This window comes from Saccopteryx leptura, chromosome 5 (genome assembly GCF_036850995.1).
Source record: "Saccopteryx leptura isolate mSacLep1 chromosome 5, mSacLep1_pri_phased_curated, whole genome shotgun sequence".
Taxonomy (NCBI): Eukaryota; Metazoa; Chordata; class Mammalia; order Chiroptera; family Emballonuridae; genus Saccopteryx; species Saccopteryx leptura.
This window is the reverse complement of record NC_089507.1, coordinates 50,186,082-50,207,167: the sequence shown is the minus strand read 5'-3', so window position 1 is coordinate 50,207,167 and position 21,086 is coordinate 50,186,082. Positions and strand designations below refer to the sequence as shown.

Sequence of the window (21,086 nt, the reverse complement as noted above, 5' to 3'; positions counted from 1 at the left end):
GGCAGTGATGAGGCTCAAGTGAGTTAATACATGAAAAGCATTTAGATCAGAACCTGTCCCATAAATACTCACTAAATATTAGTTCTTATTTCCAGTAACTTAGAGATGCTAGAATGTGTCCTGCATTCTCTCTTTAGGCTTTTACCCATTGGAATATAAATTAAGTTCTTTTTTTTTGTTGTTTCTTTATTACACTTATTCCTGCTTTTCACTTTTTCTCGATTCTGCTTCTTGAAAAGAAAGTGGTCTATACTTTTTTGAGTACCAAGTCCTCAGCCAGTAAATGTGTCTTCGTTCCCCATTACTGTTCAAATTATTATTTTTTAAAATTGATTTTACAGAGGAAGGGATGGGGAGAGAGAAAGAAACATTTGTTCTGATTATTTTTCTATTCATTGGTTGAGTCTTGTATGTGCCCTGACTGGGGATTGAACCTTTAACCTTGTCACTTTGGGATGGCACTTTAACCAACTGAGCTATTCAGCAATAGCACTATTCAAATTATTCTTACTGTGATTATCAATAACCTCTTGCTTCAAAATCTAAAGAACTCTTTTTAATCCTTTTATTCTGTAGGTTTGTTGTTTTGTTGTTTTTTTACAGGGACAGAGAGAGGAACAAATAGGGACAGACAGACAGGAACAGAGAGAGATGAGAAGCATCAATTATCAGTTTTTTGTTGCGATACCTTAGTTGTTCATTGATTGCTTTCTCATATGTGCCTTAACCACGGGCCTTCAACAGACCGAGTAATCCCTTGCTCAAGCCAGCGACCTTGGGTTGAAGCTGGTGAGCTTTTTTTTTTTTGCTCAAGCCAGTGACCCTGCAATCAAGCCGAATGAGCCCATGCTCAATCCTAATGAGCCCGCGTTCAAGCCGGCAACCTTAGGGTATCGAACCTGGGTCCTCTGCATCCCAGTCCGATGCTATCTCAGTCTCATCTGAGATTATCCCCACCAAGAACATACCCTTCCCCAGATCTCAAAAATACCATTTTAAAATGCAAAATAATATGTATTTTACTGGTTTACTTTTTGATTTAAGGATTAGTTTTTGAAAGTAGTAAAATGATATGGAAAATATGCCACCATTTCTGTAAAAAGGGATGAAATAATCTGTATTTTTGTTTTATGTAGATGCTGTTAACCTAAAAATAAAAGACAAACTGAGAGGCAACAGCATTTATTTGAGTTCCAAAAGAATAGCTAGTCACAAGCACTGAGTCAAGCAGAAACTAGAATGATATTTCAGTTAGGAGGTGAAGGCAGGGGTATTCATGAGAAAGAGAAGGGAAATATTATATCAATAAAAGGGAGGAATTTTTATGGGTCTTAATACTCGAAAGAAGGTATTTCTCAACACAGATACTGCATAATGTTTCTAAATCTAAAGAGTATCTTTAATTTTCAGTCTGATGGTCATAATGCTTTCCTGTTGACTTTGCAAACAGTTTTTTGGAACACACTGCTGCCTTAGGCCCAGTCCAATGGTTGTTTCATTCAGTTTACCATTCCAAAGGTTTGAGGAAGGAGTAAGACCTATAAGGCGGTTCCTCTGGGATGGCCGCTGAGACTGTATTTTGAAGGAGTTTCATTTATATTATTTTTTATAATGACAAACAAATTATAAGTGTTGATTTTAAAATAATAATAGAGGTTATTTCAGATATGGGGGTGGGAGGCAGTGACAGAATCCAGAATGGACAGATGGAGAACAAGAGTAACTGGGAGACTTGACTGTATGTCTTTTTATGTGTTGTTGTTGTTTTTTTACTTTATATTTTTCTTTAGGCTCTTCAACTTCTTCACTGTTTCCCTCTGGATACCCGATTAAAAGGAGGCAGTAAGTATAGCCACCTGTTAAGAAGAAATTTTAATGTAATTTATTATTAGCTGCCTCCATTTAAAATAATATTTGTATCTTTTGTTAGGTTTGTTTTGGCAATCACCAAAGAGGCCTCCCTCTCCAATAAAATTTGATTTCAATGAACCTTTGTAAGTGTTTATATTCAGTTTAATATGCAGTTTTATTGTAAATTTTTGACATTTGTGTAGGTATATCTTAACAGTGAAAATTTCAGACTCTTTAATGTTAAGTTGTTACTTCCCTGTTAATCTAGGAGTTAACATAGTCTAGCCAACCAAGCCAGCCACAACCATTCTTTACACACAATCTGTTTATTTACTCTCTATGGTAAATAACCTCATTATTTATCTTTTCTAAAGTGAAACCAAAGTGTCACCTCCTTGACTTCATACAAAGTAAAATGACAGCAGATGTTTTCTACGTAGTGAAGCTAGTAAATAAGAAACTTAAGATATATGGTAATTTTCAAGGAGTTTGTCTTTGAATGAATACCTGTATACCTATCCATATGATAGGTATACCACACTTTATTTATACACACATATATATAATTGTGTATGTGTGGATGTGATGTATTTTTTCTTTAATTAAACACTTAGCTTGTAAACCTTCCTTTATGCTTAGTTTTTCATCTGGTGCTATTTTTCCTGATTGCTTCTCCTATCAAATTCACCTTCCTTATTTTTAAACAAATTCATTTGTTTAGGTTGAACCTGATACACACTTTTAAAAGCCACATTTGTAAATTTTTTTATAAATTGAAATGAATTTTCTTTTGGTAGTCTAATTTTTGTTTTTCTGGCCACTCATATCCCCAAAGAAATCATAATCACTACCTGAAATAAATATCAGCGCTTATGAGGATAAACATCTGATGTTTTCTTTTTTAAAGCTTCTGCAATGCTTAGGTCTAGACCAGGATTTCACTACCTAACTCTTTAAAAAATAATCCTGTAACAAAATTCTTTGGTTATTTTTCTTCAACATTTTAAAGGCTGTAGTTTCTGATGAATTAAACATCTTATTTGAAATTATGCATTCACACTTGTTTTCTTTTTTTATTTCAAAAGGCACTTCAGTTTTATTCTGAATGCTGCAAAATTATATGCTACAATCTATTGCATTCCATTTTCAGAAGAGGTAAGATATTCTTCAAGCCAAGCTAGAATTAGATGACTTGTCAGCTAATTGCATCATCATAGTATGTTTATGTCTTATGAGAACTGTTCTTTGATGTAAGCTTTTTATTTTGTTGTATTATTGTGCATTCTAGATAGCAAAGCTAAAATCTCATTACAGTATTATCATACTAAGTAGAAGAAAGTCAGTTTTTCTTTCTACATTGAAATAGTAAAACAAATATTTATGAAAACAGTTCATTTTCAAAGGATTTATAATTAACTTCAATTGTACTTAAAAAAACCCAAAGGGAACTATTTAAAATATTCCTTAGAGATTCTCTTTGTTAACATTTGTTTGGCTTATTTTGTGATACTTCCTTATATGCTTTTCAAGAAATTTGAAAATGCTACCTCATATGGACATTTCTTAACCCTTATCATCATATTCATTCTCTGACATTATCTTAAACAGTTTTATTTGAGAGGCAGATTTGCATTATTGAATTTTTTCTCACAAATTTCATATGAAAGCTAAATTAATGGTTATAATCTTATGTAGACTGAATGAGGAAATATGAACCAGATCCGTAATTATTTTCTCTATTTTGGATCCAGATTCAAAGGATCTAGCTATTTCAGAACCAAATTAAAATACCTGTTATAGACTAATCCTTTTTTGAGTTAATGTACAGTCAAGTATACTGTAAATGTCTGGTAAAAATAATGGCATACAGTTAAATATTATTTGCTGATTGAATATAACTTTATGCAGGGGGGTTTGTAAAATAATGAAGAGATCGTTTCTGATCTAAAAGCACTCAGTCTGATACAACCAGTCATAAAAATACCTTTATAAAAGTTTGTGGAAAAAACTATAATTTCAGCTTGACCAGGCGGTGGCACAGTGGATAGAGCATCAGACTGGGATGCAGAGGACCCAGGTTCGAGACCCTGAGTTCACCAGCTTGAGTGTGGGCTCATCTGGTTTAAGCAAAGCTCACCAGCTTGGACCCAAGGTCGCTGGCTCAAGCAAGGGGTTACTCGGTCTGCTGAAGGCCCACAGTCAAGGCACACATGAGAAAGCAATTAGTGAACAACTAAGGTGTCGCAATGAAAAACCAATGATTGATGCTTCTCATCTCTCTCCGTTCCTGTCTGTCTGTCCCTATATATCCCTCTCTCTGACTCTCTCTGTCTCTGTAAAAACAAAAACAAAAAAAACCCTAAGATTTCAGATTTCTGGCAAATAAGTAGTTTTTTACACATACTGCTTTTTCCTTAAGTCTCCCCTCCCAGGCTTTATGGTTGATATTTCTATAGAAGTAAAGATAAATGTCATAAGTAGATGTCACAATAATCAAATGATAAATTCAAATATTTTAGTGACAAAGGACTTTTTATACAATGTTTTTAGCTTTAGTATTCAGAATTAAAAGAATAAGTTTGTTGATAAAACTACTTTTTTAAAAAACAGGACATATCAGCAGATGCTATCTTGAATATTCTTTCTGAAGTAAAGATTCAGGAATTCAAGCCCTCCAGTAAGGTATGTTTAGAAGTTCTTTTATTTAGCAAATATTTAACGTCTATGTATGCAAATCCTATTCTAAACCGAATCCTTCAATGAATGAACAAAGCAAAATCCTTGCTCTTGTGGATGTTATATTCTAATAGGCCAGAGATGGTCTGTTAAAAATGCCAGTAATTATATAATATTGCAAAGTGGGCGTAAGTGCCAAGAAGAAAAAGAACACAAGGAAAAGAAACAAAGCAAGATGGAGCTGGTGACATTTCATATGGGATAAAGGAAGAAAGGCTCTCTGATAAGGTAAGGGAGCTGAAGCCTGAAGGAAGTGAGGTAGTAAGCCATGCTGTTATCTGGTGAAAGCAAAGCAGGCAGTAGGAATGTACAGAATCTCCTCAAAGGACTTTGAATGTCAAGGTGTTTCTGGAGGAGATATAGGCAAGATAAGAATGGTAGACAGCCTGACCAGGCAGTGGCGCAGTGGATAGAGCGTCAGACTGGGATGTGGAAGGACCCAGGTTCGAGACCCCGAGGTCACCAGCTTGAGCATGGGCTCATCTGGTTTGAGCAAAAATTCACCAGCTTGGACCCAAGATCGCTGGCTCAAGCAAGGAGTTACTCGGCCTGCTGAAGGCCTACGGTCAAGGCACATATGAGAGAGCAATCAATGAACAACTAAGGTGTTGCAATGCGCAATGAAAAATTAATGATTGATGCTTCTCATCTCTCCGTTCCTGTCTGTCTGTTCCTGTCTATCCCTCACTCTGACTCTCTGTCTCTGTAAAAAAATAAAATAAAATAAAAAGAATGGTAGACAGTGAGATGGGAGAGGTAGTTGCAGTTATGATAAGTACTTTGTGTTTTATTATGAGAGAAGAAGCTAGAAGAGGATTTTAAGCATAGGACACAAGCTGACTTATATTTAAAAGGATGAATCTGGATGTTGTAATAAGAATGATTATATGAGACAAAAGGAAGGAAACAAAAAGTATTAAGAGTTTATAGGCAAAAGATGACAATGGTTTGAATCAAGTATAGGTAAGGGGTTGGATTCTGTATATATTTTGCATTGGCCCTGACAGAATTTGAAAGGAATTGGAAAAAAGAAGCTTGTTACTTTTCTTCTTATAGCTCTGAGTAAGTAGGAGAAAAAGGAAGTCTGAGTAAGAAAAGATGTGAAATAATTGCCTAGGGGAATGGAAAAGTCACTTAATTAGGATATGTAGTAGAATTGTGAGGCAGCACTGAGGATTCACTTAATATTAATCCACTTCATGTATTGCACTAAATGTTGCTGGAGAAAAGGCAATTAGCTGCTTTGGTGCTACTGTAGAACAGATGGAAAATTGTATATAATGGGCTGGGATTTTGTTAGGCAAATATATTGGGAAGAGAAAGAGATAGGGAGTAATAATAAAAAGGGAATAATGAAATTTAGGCAGGGTAAATAGGAAAATTTGAAAATAGTTTTATTTTTACATGTTCATTATGTACCTTTTCATACGCAGTCTAAAAATCATCCATAAAACAACCTTCTGTTCCTCTTACCCTTTAGTTATACTGGATAATGTGGAATAATGCTCACCTCAGCAAAATTCAAGAAAGAAGTAGAATATTCAGTCTTCCACTCTGCATTTTTATTTAGGGAAGAGGATAACTTGTAGGCAGTAGATATTGTACAAGTAGATGGGTTTGCTGAATGAAATGTTCATGACTTGTATCTTATTGAGAATAAAAATACAAAAAGAATAGCATTTCTATATAAAGAAGAATCCTAGCCCATGTTTTGAATGGGCAGACAGAAGCCAAGGAAATGTGCCTCGACAGTTTTATTAAGTCTTTATTCCTCTTCAGTATATTTTCCTGCCTGAATTACTTTTTTCTATCAATTTTTGGGGGTTATAAATTATCCTGAGCAATTTAGCTAGTTTTGGTATGAATTATATAAGTGTTTTTCAGAACTTGAAGCAATTCACACCAAACCTTCAGGGTCTGGCACTTACAGTTAACAGACACTACAACAAAAATAACAAGTAGACAGTCTGGCAGACATGTTTCTGCTTCCTTGACTTTTTAATATTTATTAAATAATCTATAAAACATGAGTTGATTTTTTTTTAATAAGTAGTATTTTAATTTGGGGTTTTTTTGCAGGGGGGGGAACAAGGCAGCTTTATTAGCATGCAGCACCATGGCCTCAGCCCCCTCCCCGATAGTATTTTAATTTGTAATGATGTAGCTAGTTCTTTAGTTTGAGAATATTAACTTCACTACCTTTATGGAAAAGGTAATACCTTAAGGATAAATTACTTGTGTATGTTACTATGCATGTATATGAAGGAAGGCATATTCTTTGGAAAAGAATAGCTTGTCAGCAATCTACCAATATTTAAAGGATGCCTATATTATATATACTGCTCACAAAAATTAGGGGATATTTTCAAAATGAATATAAAGATATAAAACATCCCCTAATTTTTGTGAGCAGTATATTTTATGGATTTCCTTAATTTCCTTGAAGACAGGGAATATATAGTTTGGTTTGAAGTAGATTTGTGAGAATCACAAATTGTTGATTACTAATACATTATTGAAGTGTGGAATTTTAAGAGAACCATATCAATTCAAATTTTACAAGCTATTCAGTAAATATTTTTAGCATCCATGATGAACAGGTTTGTTTAGATATATGTGTTGAGGTTCTGTCAGTGAATACAGTAAAGATCCTCTGAGGAAAGAGTCTCATAGGTGTTGGTGTTAGGAGATAGATAATAAAGAAAACATATATAAATAACATTACCTACTAATGAAAGGTGTAAAATACATTGTACCATAATGATTAATAATCTGATTAAACTAGAGAGGGAGAATATTTTCTCTTACGACTTATTTGATAAAATAGGTATGTTAACCAAACTTAGACTCAGGATGTGATAACATTAATGAACATATATTTAAAGGTTGTTCAAACAAATGAGGCAGCACGGAAACCAGACCATGTTCCTATCAGCAGTGAAGATGAGAGGAATGCTGTTTTTCAACTAAAAAAGGCTATTTCATCTAATGAAGCTACCACAAGTAAGAAGAAATCTTTATTAAAATGTTTTGGGAAGTCCTGGGTTTGACTTTTGGTCAGGGCACACAGGAGAAGCAACCATCTGCTTCTGTACCCCTCCTCACTCCTCAGTCTCTCTCTCTTCCCCTCCTGCAGCCATGGCTTGAATGGTTCAAGCAAAGTTGGCCCCGAGTGCTGAGGATGACTCCATAACCTCAGCCTCAGGCGCTAAAATAGCTCAGTTGTTGAATAATGGAGCTACGCAGCCCAGCCGGGCAAAGCATCTCCTAGTAAGGGCTTGCCAGGTAGATCCCTATTGGGGTACCTTTAGGAGTCTGTGCTTCCCTGCCTCTCATTTAATTAAAAAATAAAATGTTTTGAACTTTGAAATATTTTTATTTTCACTAAGTTCTACAGCCTAAAGCATAGAAGATTAAATAATAGCAACAATAATAGTATTAGTTGATTTTATAATTGAATGAAAGGCACTGTTCATCTTTAACTGTGACTGAATCATAATTTTCTCCACATTATCCTACCCTCAAAAGCTAGAATGTAAGTCTGCTTTGTTACTATTAAGTTATGGCTAGCTCAGTGAACAAAAAATGGAGTCCTTATGGAGACTAACCTTTAGACAGATCCAGTTAAGTCACTTAGGGATTAAAAAGCGTAGACAGATTTTTTTTTTCTTGGCTTCTTAGTCTCTATTAGAATTGCACACAGGGAATACAAACTGACATGTTTACTTCTTTGGTCTTAAATACAGGAAAACCAACCATTTAGTTCCTTAAAAACAGAGCTACTAGTGTATATTTTTATATCTATTCTCCATCTTTCTATTACATAAATCAGCAACTCCCAAACATTTGGATTTTATGCACAAACCAGTAAAATTCAGGGAAAACAACCTGGCTTAGCCAACTATTTATTTTGTAAATAAAAGATAGTTATCTTCATTTATTAATTATAGTTCTAGAAAAACATGCTATCATTTCTTTTTTTTCTTCTTCTTCCTTTATAAGTGAAAGGAGGGAAGATAGACTCCCACATGCGCCCCAACTGAGATTCACCCAGCAACCCCTGTCTGGGGCCAATGCTCTGCCCATCTGGGGCCATGCTCAAATCCAAGCTATTTTTAGTGCCTGTGGTGAAGGCTCCATAGAGCCATCCTTAGTGCCTGGACCTGATGCATTCCAACCAATCAACCAATCAAGCCATGGCTGCGGGAGGGGGAGTGAGAGGGAGAAAAAGGGGAGGGGGAAGGGTGGAGAAGCACATGGTCATTCCTCCTGTGTGCCCTGACCGGAAATTGAACCCAGGACATCCACACACCAGGCTTATGCTCTACCACTGAGCCAGCTAGCTGTCCAGGGCCTCTATCATTTCTTACTTTCTTATTTCATCACAAATCAAACTATACTTACCTACAGAATGATTTTGAGAACCACTGATCTAGAAATCTTTCAGAAAGATACATATTTTTACTTGACCAACTTACCCTGTTCTTAATTATCAGAGGCCAAATGTTTCAGAGTAGTAATTTTGAAGTCAATCTGCGAACAATACCCAAAGTTGCCTTTTTATTGTAAACCACTTACAAGCATTTGTGGTTCGTGGCTTTCTTATTTTTCTATTTTTTAGAAAGGTTTTTATAAGATAGAAACTTCTCTAATTTAGTGGTATTAAAGCCATTATTTTCATGTCTTTCAATACCTGCAGTTCCCTGGGATTTTCTTGTACATTTCAGTAATTTAAAAACAAAAAGGAACCTACATTGCTTTTCACCTAGTAAAATCTTTACCAGTTACTAAGATACTTTGTTTTCTGGTTATGATCAGGTGACCTGCAGATGGCAGTCCTTTCATTTGAAAAAGATGATGATCGTAATGGACACATAGATTTCATCACAGCTGCTTCAAATCTTCGTGCTAAAATGTATAGCATTGAACCAGCTGACCGTTTCAAAACAAAGCGCATAGCTGGTAAAATTATACCTGCTATAGCAACATCCACTGCTGCAGTTTCTGGCTTGGTGAGTTTATTATTTATTCCATGAATATGCTTCTTTTTCATCGCCTCTTTTTTTCCTGTTATGCGACCTCCAACCAATCACTCAGATATCTTAGGGAAGGAAGGATACATACTGATCTTATAATTTCAGGGTATTTCTAAAAATAAAGTAACCTTCATTTTGAGATTTTACAGGTACACAAACATTTTGTCATAAAAAAAGCTCTGTCGAGATAGAGTGTAATTTTTTTTTTTAATTCAATGAGGGGGGAGGCAGAGACAGACTCCTACATGCTTCTCCACCAGGATCCACCCTGCATGCCCTCTAGGGGGCAATGCTCTGCCCATTTGGGGCATTGCTCCATTGCTCAGCAACTGAGCTCTTCTTAGTGCCTGCAGCTGAGGCCATGGAGCCATCCTCAGCTCCCGAGCCCAACTCACTCCAATCAAGCCATGGCTGCAGAAGTGGGGGGAAGAGAGAGAGAGAGAGAAAGAGAGGCAAGAGGGGAAGGGGGGGAGAAGCTGATGTGCACTTCTTTTTTGTGCCATGACCAGGAATCAAACCTGGGACGTCCACACTCTGGGCTGACGCTGTACCACTGAGCCAACTAGCCAGGGCCAAGTCTAATTTTTCTTATAGACAGTATAGTAATCATTTAATCATCTTTGTGTCTTATATACAAAGCCAGTGCTTTTTCTTGGATAAAATGAACTGCTCTAATTTTTATTGTTGAATTTTAATTTCTTGCCTTAAAAAATGTGTAATTTCTGTTTGTGGTTCAGGTTTTTTACAATTTAATCCTTCCTTATTGTTTAAGAATCTTTAGGCTCTCCCCAGTTATTATACTATATATAATATATAGTGTTGTTATTAGAAGCTATGGAATTATCTGCCTCTATAGTAAATGTTTTTAGACTATTTTATTTTTGAGTTCTGCTATCTGTTTTCAAAGTAGGAAGATTACCTGGTCAAGTTAATGTATTTTTAATAACTTTGTTTACTATGTATTATAGAACAGGTGGAGAATTTGAAAGTATAAAACATGCTAAAAGTAGAGAGACTTCTGAGAAATTGATATTACTTCAGTCTAGTAGTTGATTTTTTTTTTTTTACTCTTTACAGAGAAATGCTTGATAAGAATGCTTAATTCTAGGAAAATTAAGTACGAGTAACTAAAGTAATGAATAGTTTTAGGCTTTTTATATAATCAGATCACTTTTTTTATCTAGGTTACATTGGAGATGATCAAAGTGGCTGGTGGCTATCCCTTTGAAGCTTACAAAAATTGTTTCCTTAACTTAGCCATTCCAATAATAGTGTTTACAGAAACAACTGAAGTAAGAAAAACTGAAATCAGGTATGCATGAAGGTTTACTTCTCTTACATAAAGAGAATGAATACAATTTTTACCTTTCAAAAGGGAAAAATACTAGTTTCACATTAACTTTCCTCCTATGAACAAATTCTTGCCATCACTTCAAGACCAGATCAAACTATCTTCATGAAGTATTTGTGACTAAACTAGCTGTAGAACTCTCACACCACTTAATCTGCCACAGTATTTAGCACTGTACTTTCTTATGGTTTCATTTGCCTAATTCAGATATATTAGAAGACACTCCAGTGTCTAACGGATCATGTGATTTAGACTCTAGTTACAAAGAAAAGCAGTTGCCTTGGACCTCTGTTTTTTGCTTTTCAGATTGACAACAACCCTTCAGATTGACAAACCCAAAATTTGAAAAACCCTTCTTGGCAAGAGTATTCTTGGTATAAGTATACTCTCATATATTACTGATGAGAGTATAAAATAGTGTAACCCATAATAAGAGAAATATGGCACTATATTTTAAGTTTGCAAATACATTAACATTCATTTTAAATGATGGTAGGTATAAGCTATTGATTCTGGCATGTTTATCATAGCCAAAGATTCGAACGGCCTAAGTGGCCAGTGGTAGGACACTGGAACATCCACATACTGAAACTCATGCAGGTGATTTATAATGAGACACTGGAAGGATCAACAAGGAACTGATAAAAGTGGTTATTTATGTAGTGTGTTGGGGAAATAAGTTTATGGAATATTTTAGAAGTTTAATTTTCCTTTTCTCCCCTGCATTAAATTACAAATAATATACTTCTAGGGCTTCTTGTTATTATTACTAAAGGGAAGAAAATTAAAATGTTTTTGTTCTAAATATTTTTCTTCAACAGAAATGGATTATCATTTACCATTTGGGACAGATGGACTATACATGGAGAAGAAGATTTCACCCTCTTGGATTTCATTAATGCTGTCAAAGTGAGGCACTACTCACTTAGTTGCTTTGAATCATTTACTTTTGATACAGTAGTTACTTTATGTCTTAGTTTGTATATATAATTTCAAGGGAGATTTTTATATATATTATTTAGCCCAAGTTTGTTTACTCTCTTTTTACTGGTCGTGAAACGTTGTCACCCAACACTTTATATTTAGACATAGCTTTGATTGTTTCTCTTTTGGATATTCACTTTCAGGAGAAGTACGGAATTGAGCCAATAATGGTGGTACAGGGTGTCAAAATGCTTTATGTTCCTGTAATTCCTGGTCATGCAAAAAGATTGAAGTTAACGTAAGTATCACACACTATATGCAAAAGATTCACGTGAATTGAAACATATAAGCTGGATGCACACTGTAAAATTTAACATAGAGGTAATCGGAATTCCAGTTATAAGTATGTGATTTACTACAATTGGCAGTCAAAAACTGAATCTTCCAAGCTCAGTAGGATACCTCCCAAAAGAGATTCATAAGATTACAATACAATACCCTTTTGAATTTATTGTAGTTAAGAGTTCACTCTTCAGACAATAGGCATAGAAACCTGATTTGGTCAATACATCAAATGAAAATAGATCCACTTCCCTGGCCATTTGGCTCAGCGGTAGAACATCGGCCCGGCATGTGGAAGTTCCAGGTTCAATTCTTGGCTAGGACACATAGGAGAAGCACCTATCTGCTTCTCCACCCGTCCCCCTCTCCTTCCTCTCTGTCTCTCTCTTCCCCTCCCACAGCCGAGGCTCCATTGGAGCAAAGTTGGCCCGGGCACTGAGGATGGCTCCATGGCCTCCACCTTGGGTGCTAAAATGGCTCTGATTGCAGCAGAGTAACACCCCCTGGTGGGCATGCTGGGCGGATCCTGGTCAGGTGCATACAGAAGTCTGTCTCTCTGCGCGCGCGCCCCCCCCCCCCCCCCCCCCCCCCCCCCCCCCGCTTCTCACTTCAGAAAAATACAAAAAAGGGGTGGGGGGAATAGATCCACTTTTCATGTGGAAACACTTAATGACCAGGAATATGAGACTGAAGTATAAAAGCAAAAATGGCAAATCGTTATGTTCATGCATTCAACAGATTTTTTTTAGGAGTGCCTGCTATGTGTCGAGTACTTTTGTAAGCCTTAGCGTTATAGCAGTGAGCAAAGCAAAGTCCCTGTCCTACTTCAGAAGTTTGCATAACAACTAGTAGACAAGTGTGTCAGATAGTGTTAAGTTCTATGGAGAAAATAAAACAGAATAAGGAGGTAAGTTGCCATATTATATTGAGTATTCTAGGTATTCCCTATGCTTGTCATCAGGCAGTACCTGATAATGTGGCATTTCAGCAGAGACCTACAAAAAGAAGGGGAACAAAAACAGTCTTTTTTTTTTTTTTTTTACAGAGACAGAAAGAGGGATAGATAGGGACAGACAGGAACAGAGAAAGATGAGAAGCATCAATCATCAGTTTTTCGTTGCGACACCTTAGTTGTTCATTGATTGCTTTCTCATATGTGCCTTGACCGTGTGGCTACAGCAGACCGAGTAACCCCTTGCTCAAGCCAGTGACCTTGGGTCCAAGCTGGTGAGCTTTGCTCAAACCAGATGAGCCCGCGCTCAAGCTGGCGACCTTGGGGTCTCAAACCTGGGTCCTCCGCATCCCAGTCCGACACTCTATCCACTGTGCTACCACCTGGTCAGGCAACAGCCAGTCTTTATAGTGGTTTGCAAGGCCCTAATTGATTTGGTTCCCAGTTACTCCTCTAAGTTCTTTTAATAATGCTCTCCCCTTAAAAAATTCTAGCTATACTGGCCTCCTTCCTTTTCTTTGAACACTCCAGTCATGCACCAACATGAGACCTTTGCTCTAGTTGTTTCCTCCACTTGTAACTCTTTCTGAGGTGGCAAACTGGCTAACTCTCATATCTGAAGAGGCCTCCCAGAACCCCATTTAATACTGCAGCCTATCTGTTACTCGCTCCTAGCTTGCCCAATCTTTGTTCTACTTTTTCTCTTTTACACAGAAGTTATCACTAACTTGTAGCTGCTATATATTTAATGTTTATTTTTAATTATCTGTCTCCTTCCAGGACTTAGATCATTAGCTTCACAAAGGGTAGAAATCTTTATTTGATTTGATTACTAATGTATTTCAGGCACCTAGACTAATACCTGGCACAAAATAGACATCATTGAATATTTGTCATATGAATAAATGAATCTCTGTATGATGGTGTTGTATGTCAGCTTTAACTATAATTATCAGTTAATGAGGTTATTCATTATTTTGTATTATTTTAATCCAGACTTAATTATTTGTACTTCATGAACAAAATTTCTATTATAATAGCTAAGGCATTAATTTGGCTTATTTTTTTTTTCATTCAGATCTCTAATTATCTTTTGTATAAATTCAGAGTAATATTTAGAATTCCTTTATTGTACACTGCTAGGTGAGATTGGAGTGTGTGGCCTTGAAGTATATCAATTAGTGTAATTTAAAATTTGTTGTGAATGATTCACAAAAATGCTTTACAGAGTTGGCCAATATTTGTAACTGCTAGCATATGATTTGTGAGTGATGGTTCTCATTTTACTACTTTGTTTATTTAGCAGATAACTTCCTGAGTACCTATGAAGGGGCTTAGCAAGCTTGGCTTCAGAAACCAAGGGTTACATCCTTCCTTAGCTGTTTGTTTTATTGCATGGAGTAGTTTGTTGAACTTTTTTGCACTTAGTTTCCTATCCACAAATAGGAATGATTGTGCATGTCCATAGCTATTGAATACTAAAATAACAGTACAGGTTAGTAATGTAATAGCAAGTAAAAAATATTCTGTAAAAGTTACTTCTGTTAATATTTTGTCATCGTACATCTTTATCAGATAGCTCTTGCTCTCAAGGAGTTCACAGTCTACTAAGGGAAAGTGATGTGTTAATCAATAATTAAAGGGTACTTGAATTATTATTATATAATAAAGGTTTTTACACAGTACTCTCGGTACTACTAAGTCAAACCTTCAGTTTGGGGGGGTAGATTTTATTTGAGCTACCTTTGAAAATGGATTATGTCAGGCAAAATCAAGTTTGTGCAAAGGCATGCAGCTGATAATAAAGAGCATCCATGATTTGGAAAATCAAGTATTTTGGAATGACTTAAGCATGAGGTGGTGAGAATAAGTGGTGGAAGGAACGAAAGTTGTTTGTGGGACAAAATATCTTTGTACAATGGAGAGAGCTGCTATTGAGGATTAAAGATTTTATAGTTCAGAGCCCAGCATGAGAGGCATATACGATCTACGACAGATAACATTAGGAAGGAGAATAACTTCAGATTTACATTTTAAGAAAATTATGGCAGCAGAGTTAGATTGCAGGTAGAAGAGAAACTGGAAACAGCTCTCTCAAAGCTAATGCAATAAGGCATATAGGTGATGACTTGATTTAAGACAGTGGCAGTGACAACAGCAAAAATTAAGTTTTCTTAAATTATTTTTATCAATTTATTTTTCAATTACAGTTTACATTCTGTATTAGTTTAAGGTGTACAGCATAGTTAGACAATCATATAATTTACAAAGTGGTCCCCTTGATATTTCAAGTACCTCCCTGACTCTATACATAGTTATTACAATATTATTGACTGCATTCTCTGTTGTCATTTACATCCCTATGACTATTCTGTAACTACCAGTTTGTCTAAGTTGTTTTTTGATATATAGGATAAACATAGGATATAAGAGAAAGATGAAACTTAAAAATGTCTTTTATTGTGATGTTTCTAGCTTACATTTGAAGATTTTAATCTTTCTTGCTTGCTTTTTACTGTTTCTGAGACATACTTGGAAAGAACTTATGATTCCTCCAAACTTGATAGAAAGTATAGAAGAATTCACTTTTTTAAATCATTGCTTTCAAAAATCATCTTGGGATTTTTGTGGGTTTTTTTTTTTTTTTTTTTGTATTGGGGGTCAGTTTCACTTTATGTTTTTGTCTTTGAATAATTGGTTTGTATTCTTTATCACTACTAGCAGTGGTCCAAATTGATTCACTTTAGGTAAATGAGTGTCTTGAATTTACAGCTTTTAGTTTTTATATATATATGAAATCAGATGGATTACTGTATTAGGTTTAAAAAATGAAATGAAAGTCTAGATACAAGTCCAGATTCTCTATGCGTATTAGCAAATTGCTCATTTGAGGATTTACCAAATTATTTGTCTTTGATTCTTTTTCTTAGAATGCATAAACTTGTGAAACCTTCTACTGAAAAGAAATATGTGGATCTTACTGTGTCATTTGCGCCAGACTCTGATGCAGATGAAGATTTGCCTGGACCTCCAGTAAGATACTACTTTAGTAATGACACTGATTGACAGAAGTTGTCTTAAAGTTACTCCAGGACTTCATGATTTTGGAAAGAGTGCAGTTCATTCAGAAGCTAAAAAATCCAGTTCATGTATTACTATGGATTTCTCATGGAGGAAGCCCTAATTTAAGGAAATATCAGTAGGAAACAACACCGAAGAATTGCAAAACATTTTGGAGCACAGTATATACTTGTCTAGTGTTTCATATGTGGATATGATCATAAGCAACTTTGAACTGAAATGCCATTTTAAAATGCTTACAGCAAACTTGTGTGTTAACCTCTCTGGATGAATAGTAGGAAAAAATATGTATCCATGACCAGAAGAGATAAAAGATTAAGAAACTGAAAGTAACAAATGCAGCTATCCAAAAAGTTTAATCCTGTTTTATGAATGTTTAGTATTTTAAGTCCCATTTTTCTATACAAGTAGTGTTGGGCAATTGAACCTCTCATGATTACACTTCACATTTAACACCAGTGGGAAGTGGAGGGATGGTAGCAGTGGAAGAAGAGGAGACATTTTAAGTTGTACAATTGTAATTTACTGTCCTGTTACCTCTACTAGTTTAACCAGAGTCAGTTATATCATTGTCACCCCAAAAGTAGGATCTTTGTTGATAGCGTCAATGTTGTAAGCCATGAGCAGTAGGTGAGATGACACGTGTTAACTTGGACTAAATGTTACCAGTGTTATATGGGCTCTTGACAGTCCTCTTAGAGAATCCATGAATGTGAATGGGTAAATATGGCTAATCATTTGATTCTTCAATATGCCTTCAGTGTGACCATTTTATTTATTTGGAACTCTAAACCTGATTGTCACAGTGTATAAGATTAAAAGGTTTTATGAAGGGAGTGTTTTTTAGAAGTAGGTGAAAACTAGGTATTAAAAAGTTATCATTAGCTGAGTCTTGGATTTTTTTCTTCCAGCAACCTAATAGATAGAAGAAAAATATTAATATTTTATTTTAATGAGAAACATTATTTTATTCTACATTCCCAGAAAGGGAGTTGATGAAAAAAAAATTATTTTTTTAGGTCTTTACAAATCGAAACTTCCTGTTTTCTGATATGAGCTGTTGCAAATGTTCATATAAGTGCTTTCATTGAAATGACATAAAGTTTACTCAACACTGTAAACGGTGAAAACAGCAAGTGTTTCTTTTTCTAATACTACCATGTATTCTAAAGCAAATGTAACCACCAGAAGTCATTTCCCTCTAGCTGCTTTTATTCTGTTCTGTTCAGACCATTAAGAGGTACTTGGATAAGTTAAAAACTAAATTTATATTAATAATACTCCAATTTAATGTCTTTTTATACCCTCTATTTAATTTCCTTTTATTTACAAATACTTTAAATTACTTTGTCAACCACCTATATTATTTCATTCTTTTGTAAAAGTATTATCCAGTTGAGAAAATAAATTTCTTTAGGAATGGAGCGTGAATTTGTATGATTAACAGATAATTTGTACATTGGGAGGTACAGAGAAGTAGGCAGGATAGATTTAAAGGAAATGGCGACCTTTGAAATACGCAACTAATCTTTGGTTCCCCAAAGCCTACCCTCTCCTGTTGTCCACATCAGAAGTGTAATGTTTAAAATTGAATAGTGGAACATCAGAGTTCTTCTATAGCTTGGAAATTTATAGGCTAGGAATAATAAAAAGACTTTTCTATAAAAAGCCTTTTTCCCACTTTCCCCATGTTTTGTGCTCCATGCCAATAACTGAAATTTTCCAAGTAGCCATTTAGTAATAGTCAACTGTGATCTAGCTGTTTATCATTTGATGTAAATCTCCAGGTCTCTTCAAAAGTAAATTTAGAACCAATCTATCAATTTTTATTTATAGATATCAGTGCTTTAGCAGGTAAAAACATAATTAACAGGGATTAAGTTCATTTTGTCATTAACCCTGAAACCATTTTGTCATTGCTTTTTTTTCTATAGGTAATGGTTATTGCCATCTATTTTTTCTGTTTAGTTTACTGAGCTGCAAAGCCAAGGTGAAGTTAATGACAATTTTTTGCATTCTCTGTCTTGTTTATTTCTGTACTATGAGATTACTCTTGGTGGTTGCAATGCCAGGTGCAAATATTGTTTGATTTTATACGGTACCACTGAGCGATTTTTTACTTATTAAAAATAAATTAAGAAATTTGACAATGTCTTTGTAAATCCTGTTCCATAGTTGACTTCAGAGATGCCAGTTTTACTGTTTATTTTGTAGGTAATGTTGCTTTGGTGTTTCTTAATTTTTAAATTTTGCAATTACGGAGATACATCAGTCACTAGATGTGGAGGGACATTACTTCAAAGTGCTTTGGCTCCTGGAAATTCTGTTAGAAAAATCGGAGGGAAAAGGTGGTGACCATGTAAAACCTAGAAGATCTGCTAACTCCCAGATTGTTAGTTGTGGATTTCTAAAGTCCACTTTGGCCTGACCTGTGGTGGCGCAGTGGATAAAGCATTGACCTGGAATGCTGAGGTCGCTGGTTCAAAACCCCAGGCTTTTACCTCGTCAGGGCACATATGATAAGCGATTATGACTTAATGCATCTTGCTCCTCTCCCCTCTTCTCTCTCTGTCTCTCTCTCTCCTCTCTTGCTAAAGGCCATTTTGGAGTTAAGAGCAGTTATGTTAACTCATCTGTAAGTTCCTCTAAGTCAGGGGTCAGGAACCTTTTTGGCTGAGAGAGCCATGAACGCCACATATTTTAAAATGTAATTCTGTGAGAGCCATACAACGATCTGTGTACATTATGCATTATCCAATAAAAATTTGGTGTTGTCCTGGAGGACAGCTGTGATTGGCTCCAGCCACCTGCAACCATGAATATGAGCGGTAGGAAGTGAATGGATTATAATACATGAGAATGTTTTATATTTTTAAATTTATTATTCTTTTATTAAAGATTTGTCTGCGAGCCAGATGCAGCCATCAAAAGAGCCACATCTGGCTTGTGAGCCATAGGTTCCCGACCCCTGCTCTAAGTAGTCCCAAAACTAGAACTTGGAAAGAGATGTGTAGCTTTAAGTCTACTCTTTTATAATTAGTAAAATGAAAACAGAAAATTGTTCTCTTGAGATTTTGAGGAAAATTCTATTGACCTAATAATTCAACCATAATGAATATTATTAAAAATTCATTGTAATCATAAATATATATATAATCATATAGTGTACGATCATGAGGTATGAGTTTGGCTATTTTACTTTTAACAAATTCAACATGAAATTGAGAGCTTGAAGATCACAGTAATTAATGAGTAGGTAATTTGTGTTTTATTTTTTTCTTGCCATGTTCTAGCTTTGTTTTTTGGGTTTTTTTGTTTTTGTTTTTGTTTTTCTTTTTTAATTTATTTATTTTTAGAGAGGAGAGGCCGAGAGAGACAAGGGGGAGGAGCTGGAAGCATCAACTCCCATATGTGCCTTGACCAGGCAAGCCCAGTGTTTCGAACCGGCGACCTCAGCATTTCCAGGTCGGCGCTTTATCCACTGCGCCACCACAGGTCAGGCAGCTTTGTTTTTTAAATTGAAGAACAAATACTCAAAAAACATATATATTCAAAAGAGTACATAAAATATAAATTCACAGTTTAAGGAGTCATTTTAAGGTAACTACATGTATTATAACCAGCTCTCAAATCAATAGAACATGCACAACAACACAGAAACCCCTTGTAGTTCCTTCCAAATCAGAACCAGCTTCCCCCACATAACCTCTGGCAGTGATACTGCCCTGCCTTCTGTGATAATTATACCTTTATTCTATTTTAGTATTACCACCTATGTATGTACTTAAACAATACCATTTACTCTCTGGTGCTTTTTTAACTCTATGCAAATAGAATCATACTGTATTCTTCTATGGCTGTTGCTTTCATTGAACAAGGGATTCATCCATGTTCTTGCTTATAGCTATACCTCATTTATCATCATTGTATAATTTACCTTTTCATTAACATGCTCCAGTTTACTCATTCATTTTATTGACTGCAGACAATTGTGCTGTTTGTAGTTTGGAGCAATCACAGTGTCCCCAGTGAACATTATTATATGTATCTTCTAGTGCAGATAAGGTGTAATGTAGGATTGAAATTACTTGGTCATAGGATATTTATATCTTAAATTTTATTAGATAATAAGAGTTCTTCTGAGCAGTAGATATGTTTTCTTTCTCAGTTGTGAGTATGCAAACCAGAGTTTATTCCTGTAATATTTATTTTTGTATTAGTTTCCATATGAACCACTGTAAACCTACTTTTGCCCCACTGTGTGTGTGTTTTTGAAATTTTTGTTTCTTTTCTATATTTGAGCTTATATACTGTCTTCATCACTATAGCTGAATATTGTTTTTGATATTTGACAGAACTAGTCCTCCCAGCTTGTTCTGTAAGAGTGTCTTGGTTATTATTAGCCCTTTGTATTTTCAGTTCTCAAATTTCTATTTGCAAATATGGAAATCTGTCACTTGAAGTTTCCAATTGTCTTGCTGTAACTTCCAATCTTTTATTACCTGAACACGAAAAGCATTATTTTATAGTCTGTGTGTAATAATTCCCAAATCTGAAACTCTCTGGGTCATTTGAAAAAGTCTAGGAACAATTTGATGCCCAGCTTGATAATTTTCATCCTCCACAGAATTTTTTCATATGCTCTACCAGCCACTTGGGCACCAGTAATTCAGGATCATTTTGACCCAGTTTTAGAGACCAAGATTTTTTTTGAGTCAACCATGTGACTCAGAGCAGAGCTGTAGACTGAACTAGTGCTCTTTCTTCTTGTTAACCCTTATTTCAACAACCCTTCAGGGCTGCAAAGTGTGAG

General features: G+C 35.4%; 1 protein-coding gene across 1 annotated transcript in view; it reads left to right on the top strand.

Annotated features, from left to right (window-relative positions):
* UBA6 (ubiquitin like modifier activating enzyme 6) overlaps positions 1-18,424 on the top strand; it is a 106,678-nt gene extending 88,254 nt beyond the window's left edge. The window contains exons 24-33 of the mRNA XM_066384644.1: positions 1,791-1,842; positions 1,931-1,994; positions 2,937-3,006; positions 4,462-4,533; positions 7,473-7,590; positions 9,406-9,599; positions 10,808-10,935; positions 11,796-11,883; positions 12,102-12,196; positions 16,123-18,424. Coding sequence (XP_066240741.1) covers positions 1,791-1,842; positions 1,931-1,994; positions 2,937-3,006; positions 4,462-4,533; positions 7,473-7,590; positions 9,406-9,599; positions 10,808-10,935; positions 11,796-11,883; positions 12,102-12,196; positions 16,123-16,258 — 1,017 coding nt within the window. The 3' untranslated portion in view covers positions 16,259-18,424. The remainder of the gene's footprint in view (positions 1-1,790; positions 1,843-1,930; positions 1,995-2,936; positions 3,007-4,461; positions 4,534-7,472; positions 7,591-9,405; positions 9,600-10,807; positions 10,936-11,795; positions 11,884-12,101; positions 12,197-16,122) is intronic.
* Positions 18,425-21,086: the final 2,662 nt, after the last annotated feature.